This window comes from Phodopus roborovskii, unplaced genomic scaffold (assembly GCF_943737965.1).
Source record: "Phodopus roborovskii unplaced genomic scaffold, PHOROB, whole genome shotgun sequence".
Lineage (NCBI taxonomy): Eukaryota > Metazoa > Chordata > Mammalia > Rodentia > Cricetidae > Phodopus > Phodopus roborovskii.
Genome location: NW_026125264.1, coordinates 221,929 through 247,075, shown reverse-complemented (window position 1 = coordinate 247,075; position 25,147 = coordinate 221,929). Strand labels below are relative to the sequence as shown.

Below are 25,147 nucleotides of genomic sequence, written 5' to 3'. Positions count from 1 at the left end.
CAGTTTGAAAGTTCAAAGTAGATGGGAGTGTCCTGAACTTCCTACAGTGCTTCAAGAGGTTTTCAGGAGAGTGATTTTTCCATGTTTCTTTGCCACAGTGGAGTAAATAGTCTGGAATTCAAAACCTGACCATAGTTACAGGTTTATATTTAATCCCCTGTGTGACCTTGGCAAGTCTCTTCCTCTGGACTTGTAACTTTAAAATGAGAATAGTAATCCTTGATCTACCCACTACTGGGGTAGTTGTGAAGATCAGGTTAAGGATGACCTTTAAAGAGGTTATATTCTATAATCATGTGAGGAATAATCTGCATCTGTATTGATTTACTAAACATGTGATCAGGTATGACATTACTTTTCTTTGATATTTATATCAGCTAAGTTTTCCCTCTACCCCATGTAGACAAGTATTTAATTTCTGTATAAGTTTTATACTCTGAATTTTTCATGAATGAGTCTACTGATCCACTGTAGAAACTCAGGAACATTTGTTGACATGACTCCAAATTCTGCTAGTTTCCATCCTCTTCCTTTCTGGGGCTACATATTTTTGTTGAAACTGATTTAGAGCATTGCCCCCCTACCTCTGGGAAGGAAAAAGGAATCAACAAATTTAAGATACACTAGAGATTATCCTAACACCAGCCTTTCCCCTCTTCCAACTCTCTTTTCCCATCTTATATTTCACAGAGGAAAAAATAGTCTGAGTTTGTGTAAATGCATATATTAAATTAGGAATAAACAGTAAATATATGTCCAGTAACTCCATATTTAGAACTAAGGGATCCTGTATTTTTGCATGCAAAAGTAAGCACTTGAAAATCTTGTTAGAAGTCTAGGACCCCATCCAAGCCTTTCTGCTTGTTTCTTATTTTATATGTATGGGTGTTTTGCCTGCATGTATGTATGTGAACCTCATGAGTGCAGTAGCTGTGGAGGCCAGAAGAGGGTTCAGATACCCTGGAACTAGACTTACAGATGGTTGTGAGCTGCCATGTAAATACTGTGAACAGAACTGGGGTCCTCAGGAAGAGCAGAGAGTGCTCTTAACTGCTTAGCCATCTCTCCAGCCCAGCCTATTTAACAAGAATCTCTAGAAAATAAAACCTCTGAATATATTTTATAAGCTTCTCAAATAGTTGTGATGTAGGAATAGAGTACCCTGAAAACCCTTTCAGCACGGGGTTATAGATCAGTTGAAAGCACATACCTAGGATATGTGAGGGTTCAACTACCTCCATAAATTAGGATAGGAAACTCTGACATTTTTTAAAACATAGGAAAAAGGTAATTGTGAAAGAGTGGGAAAAGAAAATCCTCTCCAGATTTCCTAATAGGTCAGTGCTAGGAAAGATTACATACAGAAATTGAGGAACTAGATTTTTAGTCTTTTAAAATTTCTTGGCTGGCCATTGGTGTTGCACCAAGGAGGCAGAAGCAGGCAGATCTCTTAAGTTAGAATTTCTTTAACCATACCGTTCTCAGAGCTTTAACACATTGATTTTCCTCCTTACCCTTTTCCCCCTGGTTTTAGAAACATTCCCCTTTGGGAATGTTTCTGATATTTAGGAGGAAAAATGTTTTGATTAGACACTTAGAATATCAAGCTACAGGGTCCAAGGTGATGGCTACTAACCACATGTTATTTTGTATTTAAAGTAAGATTAAGTAAAAGAACACTCTCTGTTTTTCACTCACATTTTAAGTGTTTATTAATCATATCTGGCTACTGGCTACTATGTTGGACAGCACCACTTTAGAACAAAGTAATGTGCTAGGGAACCCCAAGGCAATCACTTACTATTCCTGTGCTTTAGAGCAAGTAAGAATGGTAGATCTCAAAAACTCTGTTCTTCTTTAACCTTCCTGGTGATTTGTGATTCGGTTTTGGAGGTATGCCCCCCTCCACCTTTCTTTCAGCTTCTGCTACAGCGAGAGAAGAAGTACCCAAGGGGAGCATTTGGTTGCTCATTTGTCAAATTATGTTGTTTCCACTTCCTACTCCCTTGATGGAAGGAGAAAATTACCTGAGGGTATGCTTACATCAGAGTTCCTTACATTTGTGCAACACTTTATGGGTCATAGAACTCTTTCATATTATTTCTTCATTTTTATAGTTTCAAAGTTTTCTTTTTCTGTTTCTGTTTTGTTTTTCGAGACAGGATTTATCTGTATAACAGCCCTGGCTGTCCTGGAACTCACTTTGTAGCCCGGGCTGAACTCAAACTCAGAGATCAGCCTGCCTCTGTGCTGGGATTAAAGGTGTGCACCACCACACCTGGCTCAAAGTATTCTTATTCTGCCAGGCATGTAATGTTTTGTCCAAGAGGTTGAGGCTAGCTTGAGTTAGTGAAACTTGGTTTCAAAAGAACAAAGTTTGGAGATATAACTCAGTTCTAGAGTGTATGTATGTATATGTATGTACAAGGTCCTGAATTTGATCACCAATACTACTAAAATAAAATAAAAAAGAAGTTGGAGGTCCTTACAGTTAATTTTAATAATATTCATGAACATAAATTATATGGGGGGAAATTTGTAAAATGAGAGTCCAAGATTGGTGTGATAGCACACATCTGTAATCCCAGCATTCATTGGAGGGTTACCAAAAGTTTGAGGCCAAATGAGCTACATAGCAAGATTCTGTCTCAAATACCAAAACCCTAACAAAAAAAACACCAATGCCACATTCTCTGGAGAAACATCTAGTACAAATAGGTACTAGAGTTTTCCAGGACAAACTGAACGATCCTACTCTTCAACTCTATGGTGTATGACAGAGGGTGTCTTAGCATCTGCATTATTAGCATTATTTGAGCATACTTTGAAAAAGACTGATTTTGCTTGGTTCTCATGACAGAATTTGAGTTTTAATATCTCTGAAAATCTCAGATCCTACTCGTGACCTCCAGAGTCAGAGAGTTCCCAAAGGAGTGCATCCTCTTTGGATACCTCTGACAGTTAGAAAGGCTTTCTGTATATCCAGCTCTCCAAAGAAATCTAACTACTCCACTTATAGTTATAATGCTTACCATCTTCATTCCTATAATAATCTTTCAGAATTATTAGTTAATTCAGAAAAATGTATTAAGTACCTACTATAAATAAGGTTCTGTGAAAAACATTGGGAATTCAGCAGTGAACAGACCATGTTGGCCTCTGCCTTCAGGAGCTAGGGGAAACAGCCAATTATCTTTCATTGATTTGTTATTAGTTTGGTGCACATGTTTCTATGGTGTGTACATATGTACATGTTCATAAATGTGCAGGTATATAATGAGGCAGGAAGTTGACATTGGGTGTCTTTTTTCTCTGTTGCTGTCTTATTTTTTGAGACAGAGTCACTCACTGAATCTGGAGCTCACCAACTCAGTTAAACTAGCTGGCCTGTAAGCCACAGAGATCTGCATTTCTTTGACTCACCAGTACTGGTATTTCAGGCACATGCTGCTGTACCCAAACATCTTAGTGGGGGCTGGGGATCCCAACTCAGATCCTCATGCTTGTGCAACAAACACTTTACTGACTGAGCCAGATCCCTAGCCCCAAAACAGACAATTTTAAAAGTAAATCACATAAGGATAGCTTGAGAAAAATACAAAGAAAATAAGTGAATGTGTTGAAGAAAAACAAGAAGGGATAATGATATTTAAGATTAGCAAAAATATCACTAGGTAGTTGATATTTAAATTGAGATCTGAAGTACAAGATAGAACCATTCAAAGAACTAAGGAAAGATAGTAAATGAACATGGGGTATTCTGTTTATAAGAAGGCTAGTATGTTGAAGCCTTAGAAAGCAGAATAGGAAAATGGTACAAAATGAAGCAGAGGAAGATATAAGGCATAGGAGTTTGGCTTTTCTTCCTTATGCAATGGAATTGATGGATGAGTTTTAGGCAGGAGGCTATGTGGTTTGATTTATGTTTTTAATTGAGCATTCTGGATCATGTGTAGATAAGAAGTGGCAAGAGTGAAATGGAAAACTGATTGGAGGCCACTGTGTCATCCAAGCAACAAATGAAAAATGACTATAACTAGGTGAAAGCAACAGAGATAGAGCTATGTGAAAATGGCTAGAGCACCCCTCAATAGCTTCTGGTTAATGTTCCTCTCATAACAGATTTGACTTCTTATTGGAGTGTTTGTTCTTTGCACAGCCTGGCCCACTAGAGTAAAGCTTCCCCCAAATGGTTCTATGAATAAACCAGTTTTCCCATTTATCTTTTATTGGAAGGCAGGGTATCCTACCACCCATCTTTCTCCCAGTCCTTTGGTCCTATTTTATGCTTTACTTGTAGTTGCAAGGAATTAAAATCTCCAAACTGATGCCTCTCTTCTCATTGAGAGGATCTCTAGTCTTCTCTGTTGTTAATCACCTAACAGCCTTCTGATGATTTGACCATGACCTTGAGTACCCTGTTGTGCTGGCCTTAGTTGGAAGAGGCAGAGAAAAAACACGACCCTTGCCCTCTGGGTGTAACAGGAAAAATAAGAACCATATAAATGCAGTACAAGATTGTGTGTGTCAGGGTGCCACAGGAAAACGACATGAAAAGGCACTGGAAAGGTAAAAGAATTTGCAGTTTTGGGGGTAGATGGGGGAAAAAGAAACTAGGAACGATTTCAGGGAGGATGTTCATTTTAAAGGATAGGGGTGTTCTTCTATAGGATAGTCAAGGATAGCCTCATTGAAAAAGCAGCCTTTCCTGTAATTCCAGCACTTGGAAAGCTGAGGCAGGAGGATTGCTGTGTGTTTGAGACCAGCCCAAGCTACACAGTGGTTCCACCCCAGCTTGAGTGACGCCCAGTCTCAAAATAAAACAAGCCAACATTTGAGCAGCGATTTGAAAATAAAGACCAAGCTATGTGCTCATCTGGGGGAACAGTGCTCCAAATAGGGGACACGGAATCTGGGGTCCAGTGTGTTTGCCAAGCACTAAGGCAGTCAAGTGTATGGAGCAGAGGGAGCAGGAAAGGAAGGCAGAATAAAAACATGAGAGAATAGAAAGGGACTAGATCATGTAAGAATTAGGAGACTATTGGAAGAACTTGGACTTTGACTAAAAACAGTATGAAAAGCAACCTGAGTGTTTTGAGAAAAAGAATAACACCCTGACTTACCCTGTAAATGGAGTTCTAATTGGTCTAAATAATAAAAACCCAGAGTCAGATATAGAGAAAAATGCTGAGAGATCAGAGAAGAAGGAGCAAGCCAGAGCCTTCTTTACCTTATTAGCTTCCCAGTGGGAAGGAGAGTGAGCTCCTGTCTTTTCCTGTTTATATCCTCTTTCTGTTCAGCCATTTCATTTCCTGTCTCTGCCCAGCCATCTCACTTCCTGTCTGTCTGTACATACCTCCAGACCTCTGTGGTTAGCTAGTGGCAAGCTCCACCCTCTGATCTTCAGATAAGATTTATTTGTACAAAAAAGATACCACCACATTACCCAGTGGTGATTTTGACAAGGACAACAGAAATAATTGTGAAACCACACATGCGAAGATATATATATATATATATATATATATATATATATTTAAATGTATATATATATATATATTTAAATGTATATATATATGTTTAAAATTCTAGAATATATGTGTAACTGTGCATGTGCCCTAAGAGGTCAGAGAGGTTTTGTCTCCCTGAAGCTGACGGTCCAGGCAGTTGTGAGCCACTTGATGAGGTGTTGAGAATCAAACTCAGTTCCTTTGCAAGAACAATATATGCTCTTAACTACTGAGCCATTTCTCCAGCCCCTAACTGTATTTTAAACTAACAGTGGATTAGAGGAAAGTTGGAAGCTATACAGAAGGGCTAGTTTGAAAAGACTCTCTGTAGAAGATTCCCCAAAGGGGGAACATGAGAAGGGCCTAGTAATGGTGTATCCTGTAACCACATGGCCTCCAAGTGAAGGGCAAGTAGGTTTATGGCAGAAGTTCTCAATCAGAAATCTATCACTTAATCTCTCATTAATAATTCTGTTTGGTTTATGGTGTTTTAAACTTTTGAAGATTGGTTGTCAGTATTTAAAATTTTGACAGAAATATATCCCAGACCTTTAAAAGGGGCAACATTGAGTCACTGAATGAAATTTAACAGGAGCTAAGTTAGGCACTGGATGCCTCCTTTAGTCGAAGCATGTATTGTGTTTTCTAGTTGATTCCTCTATTGTTGCCCCCAAACTGAGGCTAAATATAGTTCTACATATATTGTTACTCTCATATAGAAAAGCTAAGAGAAAGGAAAACAATTTCCCATCTCTGTCAAACTTTAGTTATGTGATCTACTTCACTCATTTACCTGAACTTGGTAATTTTTTCCCATTGTGCTGAAAATTGAACCCTTGCAGGCGTGCTTGGAAAGTGCTCTGCTACCAAACTACATGTCCAGCCCAGTCCCTGTTAATTTTTGATCTTTCAGTTATCCTTGTAGAATAAAGAGGACTGGACTCTGATTCCTTGTACCTGTTCTTCTAAATCACCCTTTTATCCAACCACAGCTAACAGTCTCTTTGAATTTCAGAGTTAGACAAAATTAATTGTTCTGTTAAAAGTTCAAGGACCCCAGGAGGCTTTGGATCTTGAAAAGGTCAATTTTTGTTCCCTTCTCCCTTCTAGCCAGCCAGGGTCCCCAGCCTGGTGTCTGTGACAGAGAAAGAAGACACTGGACTGAGTAATGTACCTATATCAATAATGTATAGCTTGCGCACATAGCTAAAGAGAGGAACACACACTGTGGGGGGGCGGTCAAGTAAGCTGTGCATATATGAGCTTTGCACATCTGCTCCCCATTCATCATCCATCCATCAAACTTTATTTTCAGTGCTAGAGATCTAGCAGTGAACAAAACAGGCCAGGTCTCTGCTATAATGGAGCTTATATTCCTGTAAAGGATGTGAATAATAAGCAGGTAAAATAAATGAGATTATTTTAAATAATGGAAAGTTTTGTGAAAAAAATAAAAGCAGAATGATTTGATCAACAGTTTCTAAAAAGGCAAGCTGTGCATGTAGGTGGGTATGTAAATGTACTTTCAGGCAGACTTATGTTTGAATTCTGGGTACCTATATTTATGCTTATTGGTGTTTGTGTGTGTAAGTCAGCAGCTTTAGTAGTAGAATGTTTCTTTATTAGTATATATGGTCTTATCCAAGTGTATATACAGAAGTGAGCGGGCACAGGGTATACATTGGGGGGTGCATGCATGCGGACACACATGCCAGCATTCAGCTGTAGCTGGAGACGTTTTGAAATTTCTGTAGCATTTGTCAGTGGGCAGCTCTTCTGCTTCTGGCACTCAGGGACGTTTGCCAGCCCCCTCTCTCCTTGCTCTGTCCTGTTTTAGTGAGCTTGCTATGCTTGGCTTCTCTCAGCCAAGGAGAAGATAGTAACTGACTCATCAAGCCAGAAGCTGGAAAGAAGCTGATCATTTCTGTGTAACTTCTTTCAGTAAGAAAAGGCCTGACATCTTTGCCAATTCCAGTCCCTTATGCTGTGAGGAAATAGTCCTGACTTGAAATCAAAAGATCTGAGGATCTATTCCTGGCTCTGTCACTTATTATTGTGTGACCTTGGCTGGCTAGTTCTCTCTAGGTTTCAGTTTCCTCCTTCATAAGTACTCTGGATAGAAAGGAAGGGGAGGGAGCACAGACAGCTTGTTGGGGGATAGTATATAGTAGTGCATCTAGAAAAGGAGGGCAGAAGCAATGGCATGCTAAAAAGTGTGGAAGAGGCTGGGCAGATGACACCACCAAGCCCGATGACCTGGAACCCACATGGACGAGGTGTGAAACCAATTCCTCCTGGTTGTCCTCTTCTAACCTCTACACATATGCCATAGTATGCACTCTTCAAAACAAACAAGCAAAGAATATAAAATAGAATTTTAAATGTGGAGGTAGGCATGAACTTTGTGTATAAAGAAGCCAGAAAGAAGACACTTGAAATAAAATTTAAACTTGCCAATCCTACAAGGGCCTACCTGATTTAACTGATGCCTACCTCTTGTTTTCATCTAATCTCTTGCTCACTGTACTCCAACCACATTGAGTTCCTTTCTGTTCTTTGAATAGGCCTCAATGCCTTTCCGTTTGATGCTTTCTCTACCTAGAATATCCTTCCCAAGAATTGATATGGTTACCTATTTCTTACCAAGTTCTTAGTTGAAATAGCACTTCCCCAGGCTTTCCCTGACACTCTTACCTAAAGTGGTCCTCTCTAAATAGTTATCAGCATGTAAATACACATATCTTTGGTCCCAAAGTTGTATTTCTATTAACTCACACTATGGATCTATTTACAAATGACATATGAATAAGGACGACCATTAAATTATTACTTGTTAAATTAGTTATGACATACAAATAGTAGATAAAGAGAATGTAATCATTCTTGATAGGGAATGGTACCAAGGCATATGTTTAAATTTTTAAAAAAGCAAGCTGATTGAGTTATACATGTAAAATTTGTTCAGTTTATTACTTGTATATAGTACCTAAGGCTAAAACTGTACCTCAGTGGTAGAACACTTGCCTGGCATGCCTAAGGCTCTGGTTTATATCCCTATCACCACACACACACACACACACACACACACACACACAACTATATAACTACTTGGGTATGGTGGTATATGCCTATAGTATGAGCCCTTGGGGAAGCTCAGACAGGATCGTGATCCTGAGGCTACATAGCTACACTTGTGCTCATAAAGAAGCAATAATTAAAATGTCATCATTTGTGTAGAAAATTAGAATATGTAAGGATACATGCACATAGACAACTTTGTCTGACAAGTGTGTTCCCTGAGTACAGCACCTTTTCCTAAATTTTACTATCCCATGCTGGGCTAGACTGTAAGGACTTTATCCCTTAAAACATGTCTAATATTTTAAGTTCAGTTTTTAAATTTCTGCATCCATTTGTATCCAAAGTATCTTATGAATAATGCTAAAAGTATATACTTCTTTCAAAACCATTATTTTGGTCACCACAAAAGCCCTCCATACTACTACAGCCTCGTCTGAAAATTGTCTCTAGAAAGTTATTCAAAATATCAGTAACAGTGGTTATCAGCAGGCAAGGTGATTAGGACATATGATTAAGAGGTACAATTATCAGTACATATCTTTTTTATGTAGCATCACCTATATTACTTATTAAAACTCATGAAACAGCAGTAGAGGGGAATGAGGAAAACATTCTTATATGTACATTTTTATATGCAATCAAAGTACTTCCTTTGTATGTGTTTGTTATTGTTGAAACAGCATCTCACTCTTTTAGCCCAGGCCGGTCTGGAACTCACTGTGTAGTCTAGGCTGACCTCAAACTTTTGGTAATCCTCCTACCTCAACCTTCTGAGTTCTAGGATTACAGGAATATGCCACCATACCCAACTAAAATTGTAGATTTTTTAAAAGGTATTTTTCCCAGTCACTCAGTTTTATATCACTGTATTTATTCATAGTGTCTATCATAACTTACAATTATCTTGGTTTAATTGTTGCTTATATATTTCTTACAATATTGTTAGTATACAAGCTCTGTGATGCCAGGTATCTTGTGCATCAGTGTCTTGTTCTACACATGCATAAAGCATGTGGTAGCTGTTAAATAAGCAAAGGAAGAAGAACTGGGCCAAACTGGTCAAGAGATAGAAATTATGCTATAGTAAGTAGGTGACATTTTCATTGCTGTTGTTATTGAGTTGAAAATTACGTACTCGACTTTAATCCCAGCACTTGAGAGGCAGAGTCAGGTGGATCTATGTGAGTTCAACACCAGCCTGGTCTACATAGTGAGTCTAGGCCAGTTAAGGCTACATGGTGAGAACTTGTCTCAAAAAAGAAAAGAAAATTATTTTATTAATTACTTTACTTATTTATTCACTCATAGGTAAGGTCTCATTTAGCCCAGGCTGTCCTGAAACCCAAGGATGCCAAGGATGATGATGATCTAGAACTTTTGATCCTTATGTTTTTACCTCTTGAATACTAAAATTATAAGCATATGCAGTCATGCCAATTTTATACAGTGCTGGAGACTGAACCCAGGGCTTGATGCATATTAGGCAAGCATGTTACCAACTGATGGTAATTCCTAACCCCCCAAATGTTTTATTTTTAAAGATGTTCCCTCTATAATTAAAAATAAGTACATTCATTTTAGAAAGCATCTTATTTTTATAGAAAAGGTAATTTAAAAACCTTTGGCTAAAGGGATTTTAGCAAGGTGGCTTATCATCTAAAAGTGCCTGTCACTAAGCTTCATAACCTGAGCTTGGTCCCAGAACCTACATGGGGTAGAGAGAGATCTCTGCTTAACACTTTTTGTTCAGTCATCAGAAAATAAAGATTTATAAAAATCAATCATGTTCTGTGAAAAAAAAAAATGCCTGAAAGTATTTCCTCCTAGGGTTGTCCTGTCCAAGAAAAAGAAAGGTTGGGGAAAAAAACCCAGCAGGTGAGTCAGGTATGGAGGTTTATACCTGTGATCCCATTACTCTGGAGTCAGAGGCAGACAGAATTGGATGTTTTAAGCCAGCCTGGTCTGCTTAGTGAGACCCTGCGCCGAAAGACAAATGAAGGGAAGAGGGAGGGAGGGGAGGACGTCAAAGGAAAGAACCAGTGAGCTAGCTGAGTGGCTAAAAGTGCTAGCAGTGCTAGCCTGAAGACCTGGGTTCAATCCCTGGTCTCACATAAAAAGCCAGATATGGTAGTGGACTGGTAATCCCAGAACTCCTTCAGTGAGATAGGAGGCAGAGACAGGAGAATTGCCTGGAAGCTTCTGAACCAGCTAGCTGAGAGTACAAGGCACAGCAGAAAATAAATTCTGATTCAACAAGATGAAAAGTGAGAACCAACTTTGACCTCTGCATGGGCACCATGGCATGTGCATCCACCCACACTCAAGTAAATATGTGTTTTTAAAAAAGAAAAGAAAAAAACAGCATTGAAAAACAGGGCAAAAAGCTCTTTCTATCTTCCTGGTGCATGTTGAAGCCTGCTGGAAACAGGATTTCTTCTTCCTCCTCTTTTTTTTTTTTTTTTTTTTTTTTTTTTTTGTGGTGGTGGGGTGCAGTTCAAAGCAGGGTTTCTCTGTGTAACAGCCCTGGCTATCCTGAAACTCTGCAGATCAGGCTGGCCCTCGAACTTGGAGATCCACCTGCCTTTGCCTGCTGAGTGTTGGGATTAAAGGTATACACCACCACTGCCCATCTTACAGAAACAGAACTTCTAAAAAGCAAATATGTCTGGAAGATTTTGGGGCAAGGGCATTTTTGCTAGCTGTAATCAAGGTCTCTGGAACCAAAGAACGCACATAGCTCTCCTTAAAATCAAAGATATTTATGCTTGAGAAGAAACTGAATTGTAGCTAGGCAAGATTTGTACTTAAGTGTAAAAGCAAAACACAATAGAGTGATCCTTGTAGATAAACTGAATAAAACCAGAATAATCTGGAGAAATGTAACTCTGGCCCATGGAAACAATGGCATGGTTTGTCCCAAATTCTGAAGCAACTGTCCTACAAAGGCCACTGGACACAGACTCTGTGTGATACTGTACCCCTCACAGATTAAAACATATAAAAATGGGTTTGTGCTTTTGTTTCTTTTAAAGGGGAAAATAATCAAACTGTATTCATAAGGACTTATGGGTAGCCCATGAGTAGTCTTGACTTTAACGTCTTGCCTTATCTCCTGAGTACTGGTTACAGTTGTTGTCTTTTTTTTAATCACTATCTTTGTTCCCTACTGCCCCAGTCCCCCATCCCACATTTCCAGATGCTTGGATAGTTGAGGGCCTCTCACATGCCAGGCCTGTGTTGTACCAGTAAGCCATATCCTCAAGTCCAAAGATAGTGATTTTCAAATTTTACATGTATGTCATAATTACCTAATGTTCTCTGTACCAGCTTTAATAAAGAAGCAGATTTATAGTGCTAAGCTTCAGTGGGTAACTTCACACCCAAGCTCATGCAGATGACCCTAGTTAAACTCAGTGGGTCACAAAAAAAAAAAAAAAAAAAATGACACACAAGTGGGAAGGGAATTGATAAGGAAGTAAGACAGTGGGGGGAGGGAAGTCAGAATATATTTGTACCTGTATCAATCAAATTGTGTGTGTGTGTGTGTGTGTGTGTGTGCGCACGCGCGCGCGTGTTTAAAGTAGAGGCTAAGGCTGGTGACATGGCTCAGTGGTTAAGAGCAATAGCTGCTCTTCCACAGAACCAGGGTTCAACTCCTAGCACTCACGTGGCTGCTCAAAGTTCTCCATACCCCATTTCCAGGGATCAAATGCCCTCTTCTGACCACAGGCCACCAGACACTCACATAGTTTACATACATACATGAGGGAAAACACTCACACACATACAGTTCTCAAAGCTGACAAGATGGCTCAATAGGTAAAGGTGTTTTCTTCCTGGCCTGATCTATTGAGCTCAATCCCCTATACCACACATAGGGAAAGGAGAGAACTCTTACCACCATATATATGTGCTGGTTTACAAATGTGCTGTGTACAAATAAATAAGTGTAAAACAATAAAAAGAATGAAAAGATTACTCTTGGATTTTGTATTCTGACTCCACAGATCTGAGCTGAAGTCCAGAAATCTATATTCAAACAAATTCCTTAGATAGCTGGGACACACACAATGTAAAGGCCCTATTCTAAATAACAATATAATTTCTTCCTCCACCCCCACTTTTTTTTCCTTATAGTAGCTCGATCTGGTGTTAAGTTTGTGATCCTGCTTTAGCCTACTTAGTGCTGGGATTACAGCCATGCATCACCATACCCAGATGCATATTTCTTCATGTATTTTTTTTTTTTGAGAAAGGTCTCATGTAGCCTACCTAAACTGTTCCCCAACACTCTAACTAGCTAGAGATGACTTTGAATCCTTGATCCTTCTGCCTTTACCTCCCCAAGTGCTATGATTGCAGATGGCTGGATTTTTAAAAATGGTTTTTGTTGTTGTTTGTTTTTGTTTTAGACAGAGACTCATAGCCATGGCTGGCCTGGAACTTACTATGAAACCCATGTTGGCCCCCAACTTGACACAGTTCAACTTGAGAACTTCCTATCATCATCTCCTGGGTAGTGCTGTTACAGGAGTGGGTCACTACATTAGGCTTTAATTCAGTCTTATACTTTATAAAAGCCATACATTGCTGGTGGCACACATCTTTAATCCCAGTATTCTGGATTCAGAGATAGGCAGTGATTTCCGGCTATCTTGGTCTACATAATGAGTTATAGGCATGAGACCCTGTCTCAACATTGGCAATAACAACTACAGGGCACATCTGTTATGTCATTTCTCCTTAATACAACCTTAGGATAAAAGAGAAGAGCTTACCACTCCATTTTGTCAACATAAAATTAAAAATCAGAGGTAGACAGTACACTTTCCAATCTCATAAAACATGCATACTAAGTACCTTGAGAGGCCAAAGTATTTCTCCAGTCAGCTAAAACTGTGGTATCAGGGTACTGGAGTGATGGCTCAGCAGTTAGGAGCAATGGCTACTTTTCTAGAGGATCTGGGTTCGATTCCTAGCATCTACATGGTGACTTATAGCTATCTATAACTCCAGTTCTAGGAGATCCAATGCATTCTTCTGGCCTCTGGTGCAATAGGCTTGCAAGTGACACACAGACATACATTAAGGGAAAATACTCATACACATAAAATTTTTAATTTAATTAAAATATTTTTTAGAAAAAATGTATCATGAGAGTGTCATGCATTGATATGAGCAGATGGAATCTTGTGACTGCTCCTATCTTGTTTATAAGAGAACAGAGCTGTGTCCCTAATTACTGATTCTTTCTGATGTATCTCAGGGAGGGCAATGAGCCAGGGGAGACCACCAAGATCACATACCGTGAACTTCTGGTCCAAGTGTGTCAGTTCAGCAATGTTCTCCATAAACAGGGTGAGTACTGGTGCAAAAGAGGAACTCCAGGACCTAACCCCGAGTTCTCTGAGGGGGCTGGAGAGAAAGAGGACAAGAAATGGAAGGGCCAGGTGGTGGTGGTACACACCTTTAATCCCAGCACTTGGGAGGCAGAGGCAGGCGGATTTCTGTGAGTTTGAGGCCTGCCTGGTCTACAGAGTGAGTTTCAGGACAGGCTCCAAAGCCACAGAGAAACCGTGTCTCAAAAAAACAAAAAACAAAAAATAAAAATAAATAAAAATAGAAAGAAAGAAAAAGAAATGGAAGGAAACTGGAACAGAAAAGTTAGCTGGGAGGGGGCCATCTAAGTGGGAGGGAGCAAGGAATAACAAGAAAGGCCCATCATAGTTCCTGTTCTGTGTTCTGTTTTGTTTTGTTTTCCTATAGGCATTCGCAAGGGTGACCGAGTGGCCATCTATATGCCTATGATCTTGGAACTTGTGGTGGCTATGCTGGCATGTGCTCGCCTTGGAGCTTTGCACTCCATTGTGGTAGGAGCTTGGGCTGGTGACAGGAACCAAGGGTGAGGGACAGGGTTGTGGAGAAGGAAATTGGACCTGGATGATGAGGGAACATAAATATAGGTCCAAATCAGATATTCAGTATCTTCTGGAACCCTGTTTTGGAGATGATGAACTTCACGAGCACCTCCCTTCCTTTATCACTCAATCCCCAGCCCTCGCCTTCACCTCAGGTTTGCCCCCCCCCCCCCCCCAGTTCGCAGGTTTTTCCGCAGAGTCTCTCTGTGAAAGAATCTTGGATTCCAGTTGCAGCCTTCTCATCACCACAGGTGACTAATTCTTCCATCCTTCTCCAGATTCTCCTACACCTCAAGCTTAGTCTCTCGTCTGCTTGTTGATTTGGGGCTACTTGGGACAGAGGGTAGGGACTGCATGCCTGCCTTCTTTTCATCCTACCTTAGCTGACTCTGTCAGCCCAAATCATCTGGAAGAATCAGTCAAGAAGCCTATTCAGGAAGGGCCCTGTGGACATTAGGCCCACCAAGAGCATGGTGTGTACTAAGGCCTGGAATGTTTATTGCTCCCCAAAGATGCCTTCTACAGGGGGGAAAAACTTGTGAACCTGAAGGAGCTGGCTGATGAGTCCTTGGAGAAATGTCGAGAGAAGTAAGTGTGCTGACCTAATGGTCAACTTGGGTTGACAGGATTTTTCTCCATTGCTAGCTTCCCTTTGTCCTTGCTATATACTTCTAGAGGGGCATGGGTGCATCTTGTCAGCTTCTTTTAGACAACTGGACCAATACTTCAGCCTTTTCTTTTCTCTAGGGGTTTCCCAGTGAGATGCTGCATTGTGGTCAAACATCTGGGACGGGCAGAGCTGGGCATGAATGACTCTCCCAGACAGTCTCCCCCAGTTAAGAGGCAGTGTCCAGATGTCCAGGTGAGTCTGACACTACTGTACTCTTTTTTGGGCTCTAATCCTCTCTCTCTTCCTGCCCAAGGATTTCTTATTTTTCCCCCCTTGGCTTCTTCATCATAATACTGAGATCTGGGAACAATTCCAGGAAAGCTTCCTCTAATAGATCTGGAAGGAGAGAAGGGTTTTGACCTTGGATATAAGTAGAGAAGGAACTTAGCATGAGAAACTGTGCAGGTTGATCAGCAGAGGAGACCCTTAGACTCAGGCTTGGGTTTGGGTTGGAAATGTGCTGACTTGGGTAACTATATATACTTATTTTGATTGGACTGAGACTTGAATGAGCTGCATTTGTGGCTTTGGATTCATTCCTTCTTTCTGCTGAAAGCCCTAGGAAAGTTCCATTAACGGCCTATAGTTTGGTGGGGCATTGGTATGTAAATTCTGGGGCCCAAAAGGATAGAAGATTACTTAGATTCTTTGATTTGAAGTACCCTGGGACTAGAGAGGCTAGTATGGGACTAGGGAGATTGGGAGGCCAATCGATATTAGAAATTCTGTACACAGTAGGGTTAGGAAAATAGAGGCTGAGGGGACTAGTGAGAGGGCAGCCTGGGGAGAAAGAAGGCATCTAGGGGTTGAGGAAATGCTCACCTTTCCCTCTCTCACCCCTGTCTTTGGACCCTGCTCATCAGCCTTTCCATTCCATGGGCTCTTAACAGGGTAACCTGAAAGAGAAATCCAAGTGCATCCGACCCCAGGTATCCACTTCTTCACTGCCCTTGATCACTGCTTCCCTGTGTGCTTGTCTGTATGTCCATCTGCTCTCTGTCTGTTTGCTCCAGTGAGGCTACTGACGGAGCTGCGTCTGTTCCCTTTGTTCCTGGGCCCCTGACATCCATGTCACTCAGAAGGGTTCTAAAATCAAATATCCGTTTCTGCCTGTCAACACACATATAACAAGGACATCAGAGTTAGCAACAGACATCCCAGTTCATTCCTGCTGCACAGATCCTTTGTGAAGGAGGGGCCTGGGTAACCTGTCAGAAAGCATATGCTGTGCTTTTAGCTGGCGAGTAGAGCCAGGAAAGACAGGAAGCACATGGAGGAGGTACAAACTCTTGATCTTGGTATTTTACCATCAAGTTAGGAAGTCAGACCTATACTGTAAAAGGAAAAAAAAGTTTTTTTATGGGACAGCAGAGAAGAAATTCCTAAATATATTTATATGCAACTTAGAATAGTGGCTTGGAGTCCAGAAGCCAATGTTTAGTTGTATGACTTCAAATAAGTCATGTCTCCTCTCTGTACTTCACTTTTAAAAAATTCAACAATAAAGACATGATATATGAGTAAACAAAAGTTGTTTCCATCCCTAAAACAAATGTAAAGCTCCTATGAGCTTCACATCTTCACAGGTTACATTGAAGAGGCTGACCTCTTGTGCTAGTGGTACATGATAAGTCCTTATCTCATGAGTATGTGGACACAGACCTGATTTCTGGGAAACTGTTTTCCTTATAAAACAGTCAGCACTGGGTATGGGAATGAACACCTTTTATCCCTACACTGGGGAGGTAGAGTTAAAGATCCATGTCAAAGATCCATGTGAGTTCAAGACCAGCCTAATCTACATAGTGATTTCCAGACCAGCCAGGACTGCATAGTGAGACCCCCCCCCCAAAAAAAAGGAACGAAAGGAAATAAAAACTAAAGGAAACTTCTTTTAAAAGACATAACAAACTTGGTGGTTTGGAATGTAGGCTCTAGAACTAGACTACCTGGGTTCAAACCCTGTCTTATCTGCTTGGGTAACTTAGCTTTCTTGCTTCAGTTTCTTTCTATATGAGGTAAAGATAGTAACTGCACTTATAGGATTTTATCTCTATATATGGTATTTGGCATGTAGTATCTATTCAAAATATATTAGGTGTTGTCACTGCCCTTAAAACATCAGACAGACTGGCAATTTCCAGTAGGAAGACTAGGAATAATCAATCAATCAATCAATGAAATAACATTTCTTGTAATTCAGCCTCAAGCAGCAAACTCCTGGGTTTTTTTTTTTGGAGATGAAAGTAAAGTACAAAAACAAAAACAAAACAAACAAACAAAAAAACAAAACCAAAAACAAGCAAGCAAGAAGCAAACAAAGAATTTAAATTAGTCTCACAAAGTTGAGGTTTGTTTGTGTGAAAACTGTATAAAAGCTGTAGAAGCCATGGCAGGCCTCCAGGGTCTTCAAAGCAGGGCCTGGTATGTTTGCAGGTGTCCTTCTCAACCACACCACTTAACATACTCCATATTCCCTTACACACCTGGTAATCTCTAAGATTGTTCTGGCCCAAGGACAAGGGCCAACTCCTTAGTTTTTATTTTAGAAGACACACCCTTTTCCTGTTTCAAGGCCATGGGCCTCACAAGCAGTGTTTGCTCCACTAACAGCTCATTCTGCTTCCTAGTGCTCACTATCAGCCCCACAGCTGGAGTACCACACCTCCTCTACCCCTCCCTACACACACAACACCTACAAAGGAAACAGTGTTTAAGGTTATAAAAATCCCCTCATTGCCAAACCACAGTTTAACTGTGCCTTACCATGACAATTCAACGTTCCACAGACCAGCACCATTCATAAAGAATACTGTCATAGTTTCACTTAAAAGCATTAATGCCCTCAGCTCAAGTAATAATTTGCCAGGAAAAAAGTATCCATGTGACAGTGTACACATAAACTCATGTAGATCTTCCACTAAAAGAGAGGGTTCTTTATGTTTTCTTGCCAGGACAACTTGTCTGTTTTCCTCCCCCTGACCCCTAAGAAAGGGTTTCATTTATAGCCTCCACTGACCTACAACTCCCTATGAAGACCAGGTTGGCCTTGAATTCAATATGCCTCTGGCTCCTGGGTGTTGAGTTTCAAGGCATATGCCACCCCTACCTAGCCTCTTATTTTTAATGACACCCAAACTTAGATCACTTTTATAATGTTCATGTTCTCTTAAGTAAAGGGTAGGTAATACAAAATAGTAAGAGTGGTTAGAGAGTCATTTTCCAAATATACATACATATATATATATATATATATATATGTCTATCTATATCTATATATCTGACACAGGATTTTTTAAAAAATTCATATAACAAATTAGTATATGTCTACATATTAGAGAAATGAATTTGTTTAACAATGCTCTGTTTACCAGTCAACCATGGCCACTGAACATTCAAGAACCTAATGAAAGCAGATGTAATGGTATATACTTGCCATATGGAAGCTGAGACTGCAGAATTATACTTGGAGGCAAGACTAAAATCTTGTCTCAAAAATAAAACAAAAATAATTTACTGACTATGAAAGGGCGTTTAGATAGCCAAAGCAAACCCCAAACATTCCTCACCATCTTAACTTTTCCCCAGTGGCCATTAAACTTACCTCTTAACTTTTCTGATATTAGTTAGTCTCTTTCTACCTGCAAGGAAGGCCTGATGTTATTAGACAACATCTTTCTCTATTGGCATTTATAAAATCCTGTCAGACCTTTCTGGCAAAAGGCACTTCCCTTGTTTAAAACTCCTTACGGGGCTAGAGAAATGGCTTAGCATTAGGAGCATTTGCCCCTCTTGAGGGGAAGGAACTCCCATCACTCACATCAAGTGGCTTACAAGCACCTATAACTCCACTTCCAGGCGAACCAAAACCCTTCTCTGGCCTCCACAGGCACCTGCATTTACATGGCACACAAACACACACTCACATCTACACACATACACATAAATAAGAAAAAAAGAAAAAAATGAAGTAACTTCCTATGGTCATATAGCAAGAAGATAGAACCCCAGCATAGTTTTTGAGACATCCAGAGAATCCAACTTCACCCAACAGAACTTAGAATGGAAAAACTAGTTTTCAAAGAGGTGACAGCCACGAAAAGAAAATAGTTTCAAAGGAGAGGTGAGAGAAACTTCAGAGTAGCAGACCCTGAAGACATTATCAAGGGCAACCAAACATAGTAGAACACCCCTTCCCTGAGAGGCATTCACATTTGTGCTTCTCTGCCAACTTGAGACAAGCCTTCCTGATGAATGGAACCTGTTTCCTGAAGTAGGGGCTGCCGAGGGAAACCTTATTGCTTTACTTCTATAAAGATACCAGAAAGGACCTCCAGAATGGAATGGGATCCAAACACGTAGGAAAAAATTCCTGAACCCAAATCTGTTGGGTTCTCTTGCTATTAATTAACAGTGTTAAGTGCTCTCCTGTAGGCAGTAACTAATTTTGTTTTTCTGAGTTGTGTGGCTGTCTACATCCCTGCTGATGTGTCACCGGTCATGTATTACATATGTGTGTATTCAGGCTGTGTATGCATAGCTAGTCTTTTGAATGTTAGGTATATTAATAAGTGCTAAGGCTATGGGAGAAAATAGAAATATGCCACTGCCCTCCTGGAGGTCCCCTTCTAGTTGGGGGAGATAATAATCAAGAAAGCAAAGTAACTGCAAATAGTGAATAGTAACAGGTGGGATGGGAGTCTGTCAGATACTGCTCAGGGGAAGTCTTTCTAAGAAGGTGGTATTTCAGTTGAGTACTGCAAAATTGAAGGAGCAGGTACAGTAGTAGCATTCCCCAAAATAATGCCCGGTAAGGGGAGTTCTGGAGAAGGTTGAGCAGGAGTGACAGAGTAAGTCTCCATTGTACCCTTGAAGGGCCTCCTTTTCCTCTTGCTCCTCCAGGTGCCAGGTAGGGGTGTCTCCTGCCTCTGTCTTGAACTTTATTACAGCTCTTCCCTGCCTATTCCTGTTTTCCTCTTCAGATATCCTGGAATGAAGGGGTTGACTTGTGGTGGCATGAACTCATGCAAGAGGCAGGGGATGAGTTTGAGCCTGAATGGTGTGATGCTGAGGATCCACTCTTCATCTTGTATACCAGTGGCTCCACAGGCAAACCCAAGGCAAGTGTGTGTGTGTGTTGTGTAAGGGTAAGTAGTGAGTTTCTGAGGAAGCTTGGAATGACCAATAGAAACTATTAGATGCAGTATTAGGAATGTGAGTGGTGATGCATGTGACTCAGATTCCTGAGCATGTAAGTGGTCAATGTATTTATGTGACATCAGGGTGTGATGAAGGAGATGGAAGAGAGGCAAATGCTATGAAAGATCATCTTCTAGCTCTGTGCAGGCTCCACCTGTTGGTCAGTAGAGGTGGACAGAAAACCCCAACCTGAGGACCCATTCTTCCCACAGGGTGTGGTGCACACAATTGGAGGCTACATGCTCTATGTGGCTACAACTTTCAAGTATGTGTTTGATTTCCACCCGGAGGATGTGTTCTGGTGTACAGCAGACATTGGCTGGATCACTGGTCATTCCTATGTCACCTATGGGCCACTGGCCAATGGTGCCACCAGTGTTTTGGTGAGATGGGAGCTGGGATATGGACAAGATTCTTCTGGGTGACTACCTCCCAAGGCTTCTTAGTGTAAAGAAGAGAGACTTATACAGGGACCTACTTCCTGGAGAAAGAGGAATCCTGAGGGGTTGTATATCCTACTAGAAAGTTTCTTGGCTTGTGTGATCAGAGGGTAAAGACATAACTGGTCAGAAAGGGCGAATACTGAACCCAAGGAAATGGTGGGGGAATGGAAGGACTATTGGGAAGGGCCAAAAATAACTAAATTTTATTGGGGTCAGTTTGAAGGTATCCCTACATACCCAGATGAGAGCCGCTTGTGGAGCATTGTGGACAAATACAAGGTGACCAAGTTCTACACGGCACCAACAGCAATCCGGATGCTCATGAAGTTTGGAGATGAGCCTATCACCAAGTGAGACCCCTCCCCATCTGCTCTCCCATAGGTATCCTTCAAAGCTGAGCACAGTCCTTTGTGCAGTTTCTTTCTGTTGTCTCAACTCCCTGATCTGGAATAGGGGAGGGGGCAAGGGAATGCTGAATGCATGTGTACTTTGGCTCCTAGTGGTACTCAGAACTTTCCTCTCTTCCACTCTCCTGCCCAAGGCATAGCCGGGCATCCTTGCAGGTGCTGGGCACAGTAGGTGAACCCATCAACCCTGAAGCCTGGCTATGGTACCACCGGGTAGTAGGTTCTCAGCGTTGCCCCATTGTAGACACCTTCTGGCAAACAGAAACAGTGAGTACGGGAATCAGGAGGCTACGGCTTAGGGACAGTATAGGAAAACAGATTCAAACCCTTGATCTCTGACTTCCACAGGGTGGCCATATGCTGACCCCTCTCCCTGGTGCCACACCCATGAAACCTGGTTCCGCTGTGAGTAAAGGGCTTCTGCTGGTCCTAGGCTTGGCAAGGGATGAAGTTTGGGGCTATAGGCCTATTAGAAAGTAAGGTGCTGGGCTGAGAGCTATGAGGGACTTAGTTGTCTCATTCCTCTTCTTAGATTATGTCTCTCATTTGTTTTTAGTCTTTCCCATTCTTTGGTGTAGCACCTGCAATCCTGAATGAGTCTGGGGAAGAGCTGGAAGGTGAAGCTGAAGGTTATCTGGTGAGAATCTGGGATTTTGGGGAAAGGAAAGTTTGTCCTCTCCTGAAAGACAGCTGTGGCAATCCTTCCAAATACTTTGCCTGCATCCTTACTCTTTGGTACATAGGTTTTTAAAGCCTTTTTAGAATATGTTCCCAGGCTCATGATGATGCTTTGGAGTCAGGAAGGTTTAGTCCCAGCTCTTCCTTAGATATCCATTTCTAGAGGAGGAGTCTTAGTAGCATAAAGAACAAACATGCAGGCTCTGGAGTCAGCCTCTTCTGTTTTCAACTCTGCCTCTTCTGTGACCTCAGACAAATTGTTACCTAATGCCTTTGAATGTAATTTTCTCACTTGAAAAATTGGGTTATAATATGTATAAATAATGGTACATCATATCCTATGTTTTATTGAATTAGATAACCTACACAAATGGGTTAGCCAGCCAGTGCTCACAGATGTTAGTGGATGCAGATTTTGTGGAGTACCTGTCAGATCCCATTCCATCCCATTTCATTTTTCCAAGATCAAGTGAGGAACAGAGACAGGACTTGAATCTCAGCTTTCTTACTCAATTTAGAATTCTGCTGACACAGAATACTATTGATTAGAAATTACTTACTCACTCATATAGGCTCCATTTTTTCATGACTTTTTTGCCTTTAATCGGACCTGCTTTCCTGATGAATTAGCCAAAAGAAACCCCAATTTTCCAGATGTACACACAGAACACTGTGCTAGGCAATTTTCATATACTATTAATTAACCTTTATAATAGCTTTAGAATTTATTTACTTTTATTTACAGTTGAGGGTCCTGAAGTTCAGAGAAGCAAAGTTACTTTCCTGAGGCCATATTGGGATTCCAAGCCAAGCTCATCTCTCCCCAAACCCTATGCTTTGCACTACTTCTCGGGGATGGCATTTAGGGTATTTTCCTTCAGGTTTAGCAATGCTATGGTTGTCTTCCTGTGAGACAGCCTAGAGGATGTGAACACTGTACCTTCTGCACCCCTCAGGTGTTCAAGCAGCCCTGGCCAGGGATCATGCGCACAGTATATGGGAACCACACACGTTTTGAGACCACCTACTTTAAGAAGTTCCCTGGCTACTATGTGACAGGAGATGGTGAGCCTTGGCTGTCCTGCCCCCACTCCTCTCTCCAAAACATGTACCTTCATTTTCCATTTTCAGAAATGATGACCAGTGGTGAAGAGTAGAGAAAGCGATATGGCCTGTTGTCCATCCCTGGCATCCAGGAGAGCTGTAGTAAGGCTGTAAGAGCAGGAAAGAGGGCTCAGAGCTTGCGTCGAGTGGTTAGGAGCACTTGCTGCTCTTCCAGAGGACCTAAGTTTGGTTTCCAGCAGCCATGACAGGTGGCTTAAAATCACCTGAACTCCAGCTCCAAAGGATCCAATGCCTTCTTCTGTCCTTGGTAGATACCCACACACAAGTGGACACACTCAAACACACACACATATATAAATAATATAGACACACACATATATAAAGAATAATTTTTTTCAAAAGTGTAAGAATGAGTGCTGCAGGAAGTCTCAGCATGGTGTCATCTGAGATTAGATTCTTGGGAAAACAGGCTCTTGTTGACAGAGTGGGGCATGTAGAAATGGGTATTACTATGTCATGTTTGGCCTCACGTCTGGAGCCTATTTGTCCATTGTCTGTCTACCAGTTCATCCATCCATTCATCAGTATTTATTGAGTGCCTGCTATGACCAGGCACTAATCTAATGCACTGATCTAATGAGTATATGGTATATTACTGTGAATACCATTGTCAAATTCTCTTAATCTTATGGGCTCACATTTTAGTAAGGGCAGGATAGACAATAAACCAATTTTATTGGTTACAGGTTAGTCATAGGTAGAGATAAATGCTATGAAGAAAACAATGAGATAGTGCCTCCAAGGGTGATCAGAGAAGGCTTGTCCTAGTTATACTTGAGCAGAGGCCTGAAGGTTGAAAGGTGATCTAGCATGAAGAAATCTACAGTAAGAGTGCTGTAAAGAGTGAATATTAGGTGGGCGGTGGCAGAGCACGCCTTTAATCCCAGCACTCAGGAGGCAGAGGCAGGTGGATCTCTGTGAACTCAAGGCTAGCCTGGTCTACACAGTGCAACACAGAGAAACCCTGTGTTGAAAAACCAAAAGAGTGGATACAAGCTTGAAATTCACAAGGAATGGATCGAAGCCTGTGGAGCTGGAGTGAAATAACCTCGGGAAGAATGTCTCATTAAGTTGAAGATAGGTTAAGTAATAGATAATACAGAGTCATATAGACAGGGTAAGCAGCCTAGATTTAATTCAAAGTACAGTGGTAGGGCTGGGATATGGCTCAGTTGATAGAGTGCTTGCCTAAGCAGCACACAATTTTGGTTTCTGTTCCCAGCACCACATTAAACTGGGCACAATGCAATCTCAGCACTTTGGAGGCAGAAGCAGAATTAGGAATTCAGGGCCAACTTTGATACATAATAAATTTGAGGCCTGCCTGGGATACATAAGACCCTGTCTGAATAGGGGTTGGAGGATGGAGATATGGCTCAGTAGTAGCATGTTTGCCTAGCATACCTGAAGTCTTAGACTTAATCCTTAGTCTCTCTCTCTGTCTCTCTCTCTCTGTCTCTCTCTCTCTGGCACACACACACACACACACACACACACACACACACACACAAATGAAGGCAACTGATTAGTATCTGGAAAATAATTTTGAATGTTCTAAAAATATACTTAAGTATATTATTTATTGCCATGAACAAATTATGCCCAAAGTTGGCAGCTTCAAATAACACATTTCACATACTTTATTGAGGAACAGGATCAGGGAGTGTCTTGGATGGGTGGTTCTCAGTCAGGGTGTCTCATGGGTTAGGATCAAGCTGTTAGTGGGGGCTGTAGTCATTGAAAAAGCTTGACTAAGCCTAGAGAGTCTGTTTACATGCAGGCTCACATGGATTTAGGCAGGAATCCTTAGGCAGTTGTAAGCCACTTAACATGGGTGCTGGGAACATGGGTGCATGGGTCCTTAGTTCTCTGGAAGAGAGCAAGTTTAGGCAGTATCTCTGCATAGGGTTATTCACATGGCAACTGGATACACCCACAAATGATCTGAGAGTATATGATCAAGATGGAAGCTAAAATGTCTTGCTAGTCTCAGATGTGACATCTATCATTTCTGCCAAACTCTGCCGATCACATAGACTAATGAATGCTATATAATGAGAAAGAAGGTTGTAGGGTTATAAATACCAGGAGATGGAAATCAGTGGGGCCATCTTGG

General features: G+C 41.1%; 1 protein-coding gene across 2 annotated transcripts in view; it reads left to right on the top strand.

Annotated features, from left to right (window-relative positions):
• The window catches only part of Acss2 (acyl-CoA synthetase short chain family member 2), a 42,291-nt gene that overhangs the window by 14,885 nt on the left and 2,259 nt on the right, over positions 1-25,147 (top strand). Inside the window, exons 3-15 of one of the 2 annotated variants that reach the window (XM_051192486.1) lie at positions 13,858-13,949; positions 14,358-14,461; positions 14,688-14,760; positions 15,022-15,097; positions 15,257-15,371; positions 16,070-16,108; positions 20,162-20,299; positions 20,591-20,761; positions 21,038-21,171; positions 21,363-21,495; positions 21,577-21,633; positions 21,785-21,865; positions 22,863-22,971. In XM_051192486.1, coding sequence (XP_051048443.1) covers positions 13,858-13,949; positions 14,358-14,461; positions 14,688-14,760; positions 15,022-15,097; positions 15,257-15,371; positions 16,070-16,108; positions 20,162-20,299; positions 20,591-20,761; positions 21,038-21,171; positions 21,363-21,495; positions 21,577-21,633; positions 21,785-21,865; positions 22,863-22,971 — 1,322 coding nt within the window. The remainder of the gene's footprint in view (positions 1-13,857; positions 13,950-14,357; positions 14,462-14,687; positions 14,761-15,021; positions 15,098-15,256; positions 15,372-16,069; positions 16,109-20,161; positions 20,300-20,590; positions 20,762-21,037; positions 21,172-21,362; positions 21,496-21,576; positions 21,634-21,784; positions 21,866-22,862; positions 22,972-25,147) is intronic. The other variant, XM_051192491.1, reaches the window with a different exon arrangement.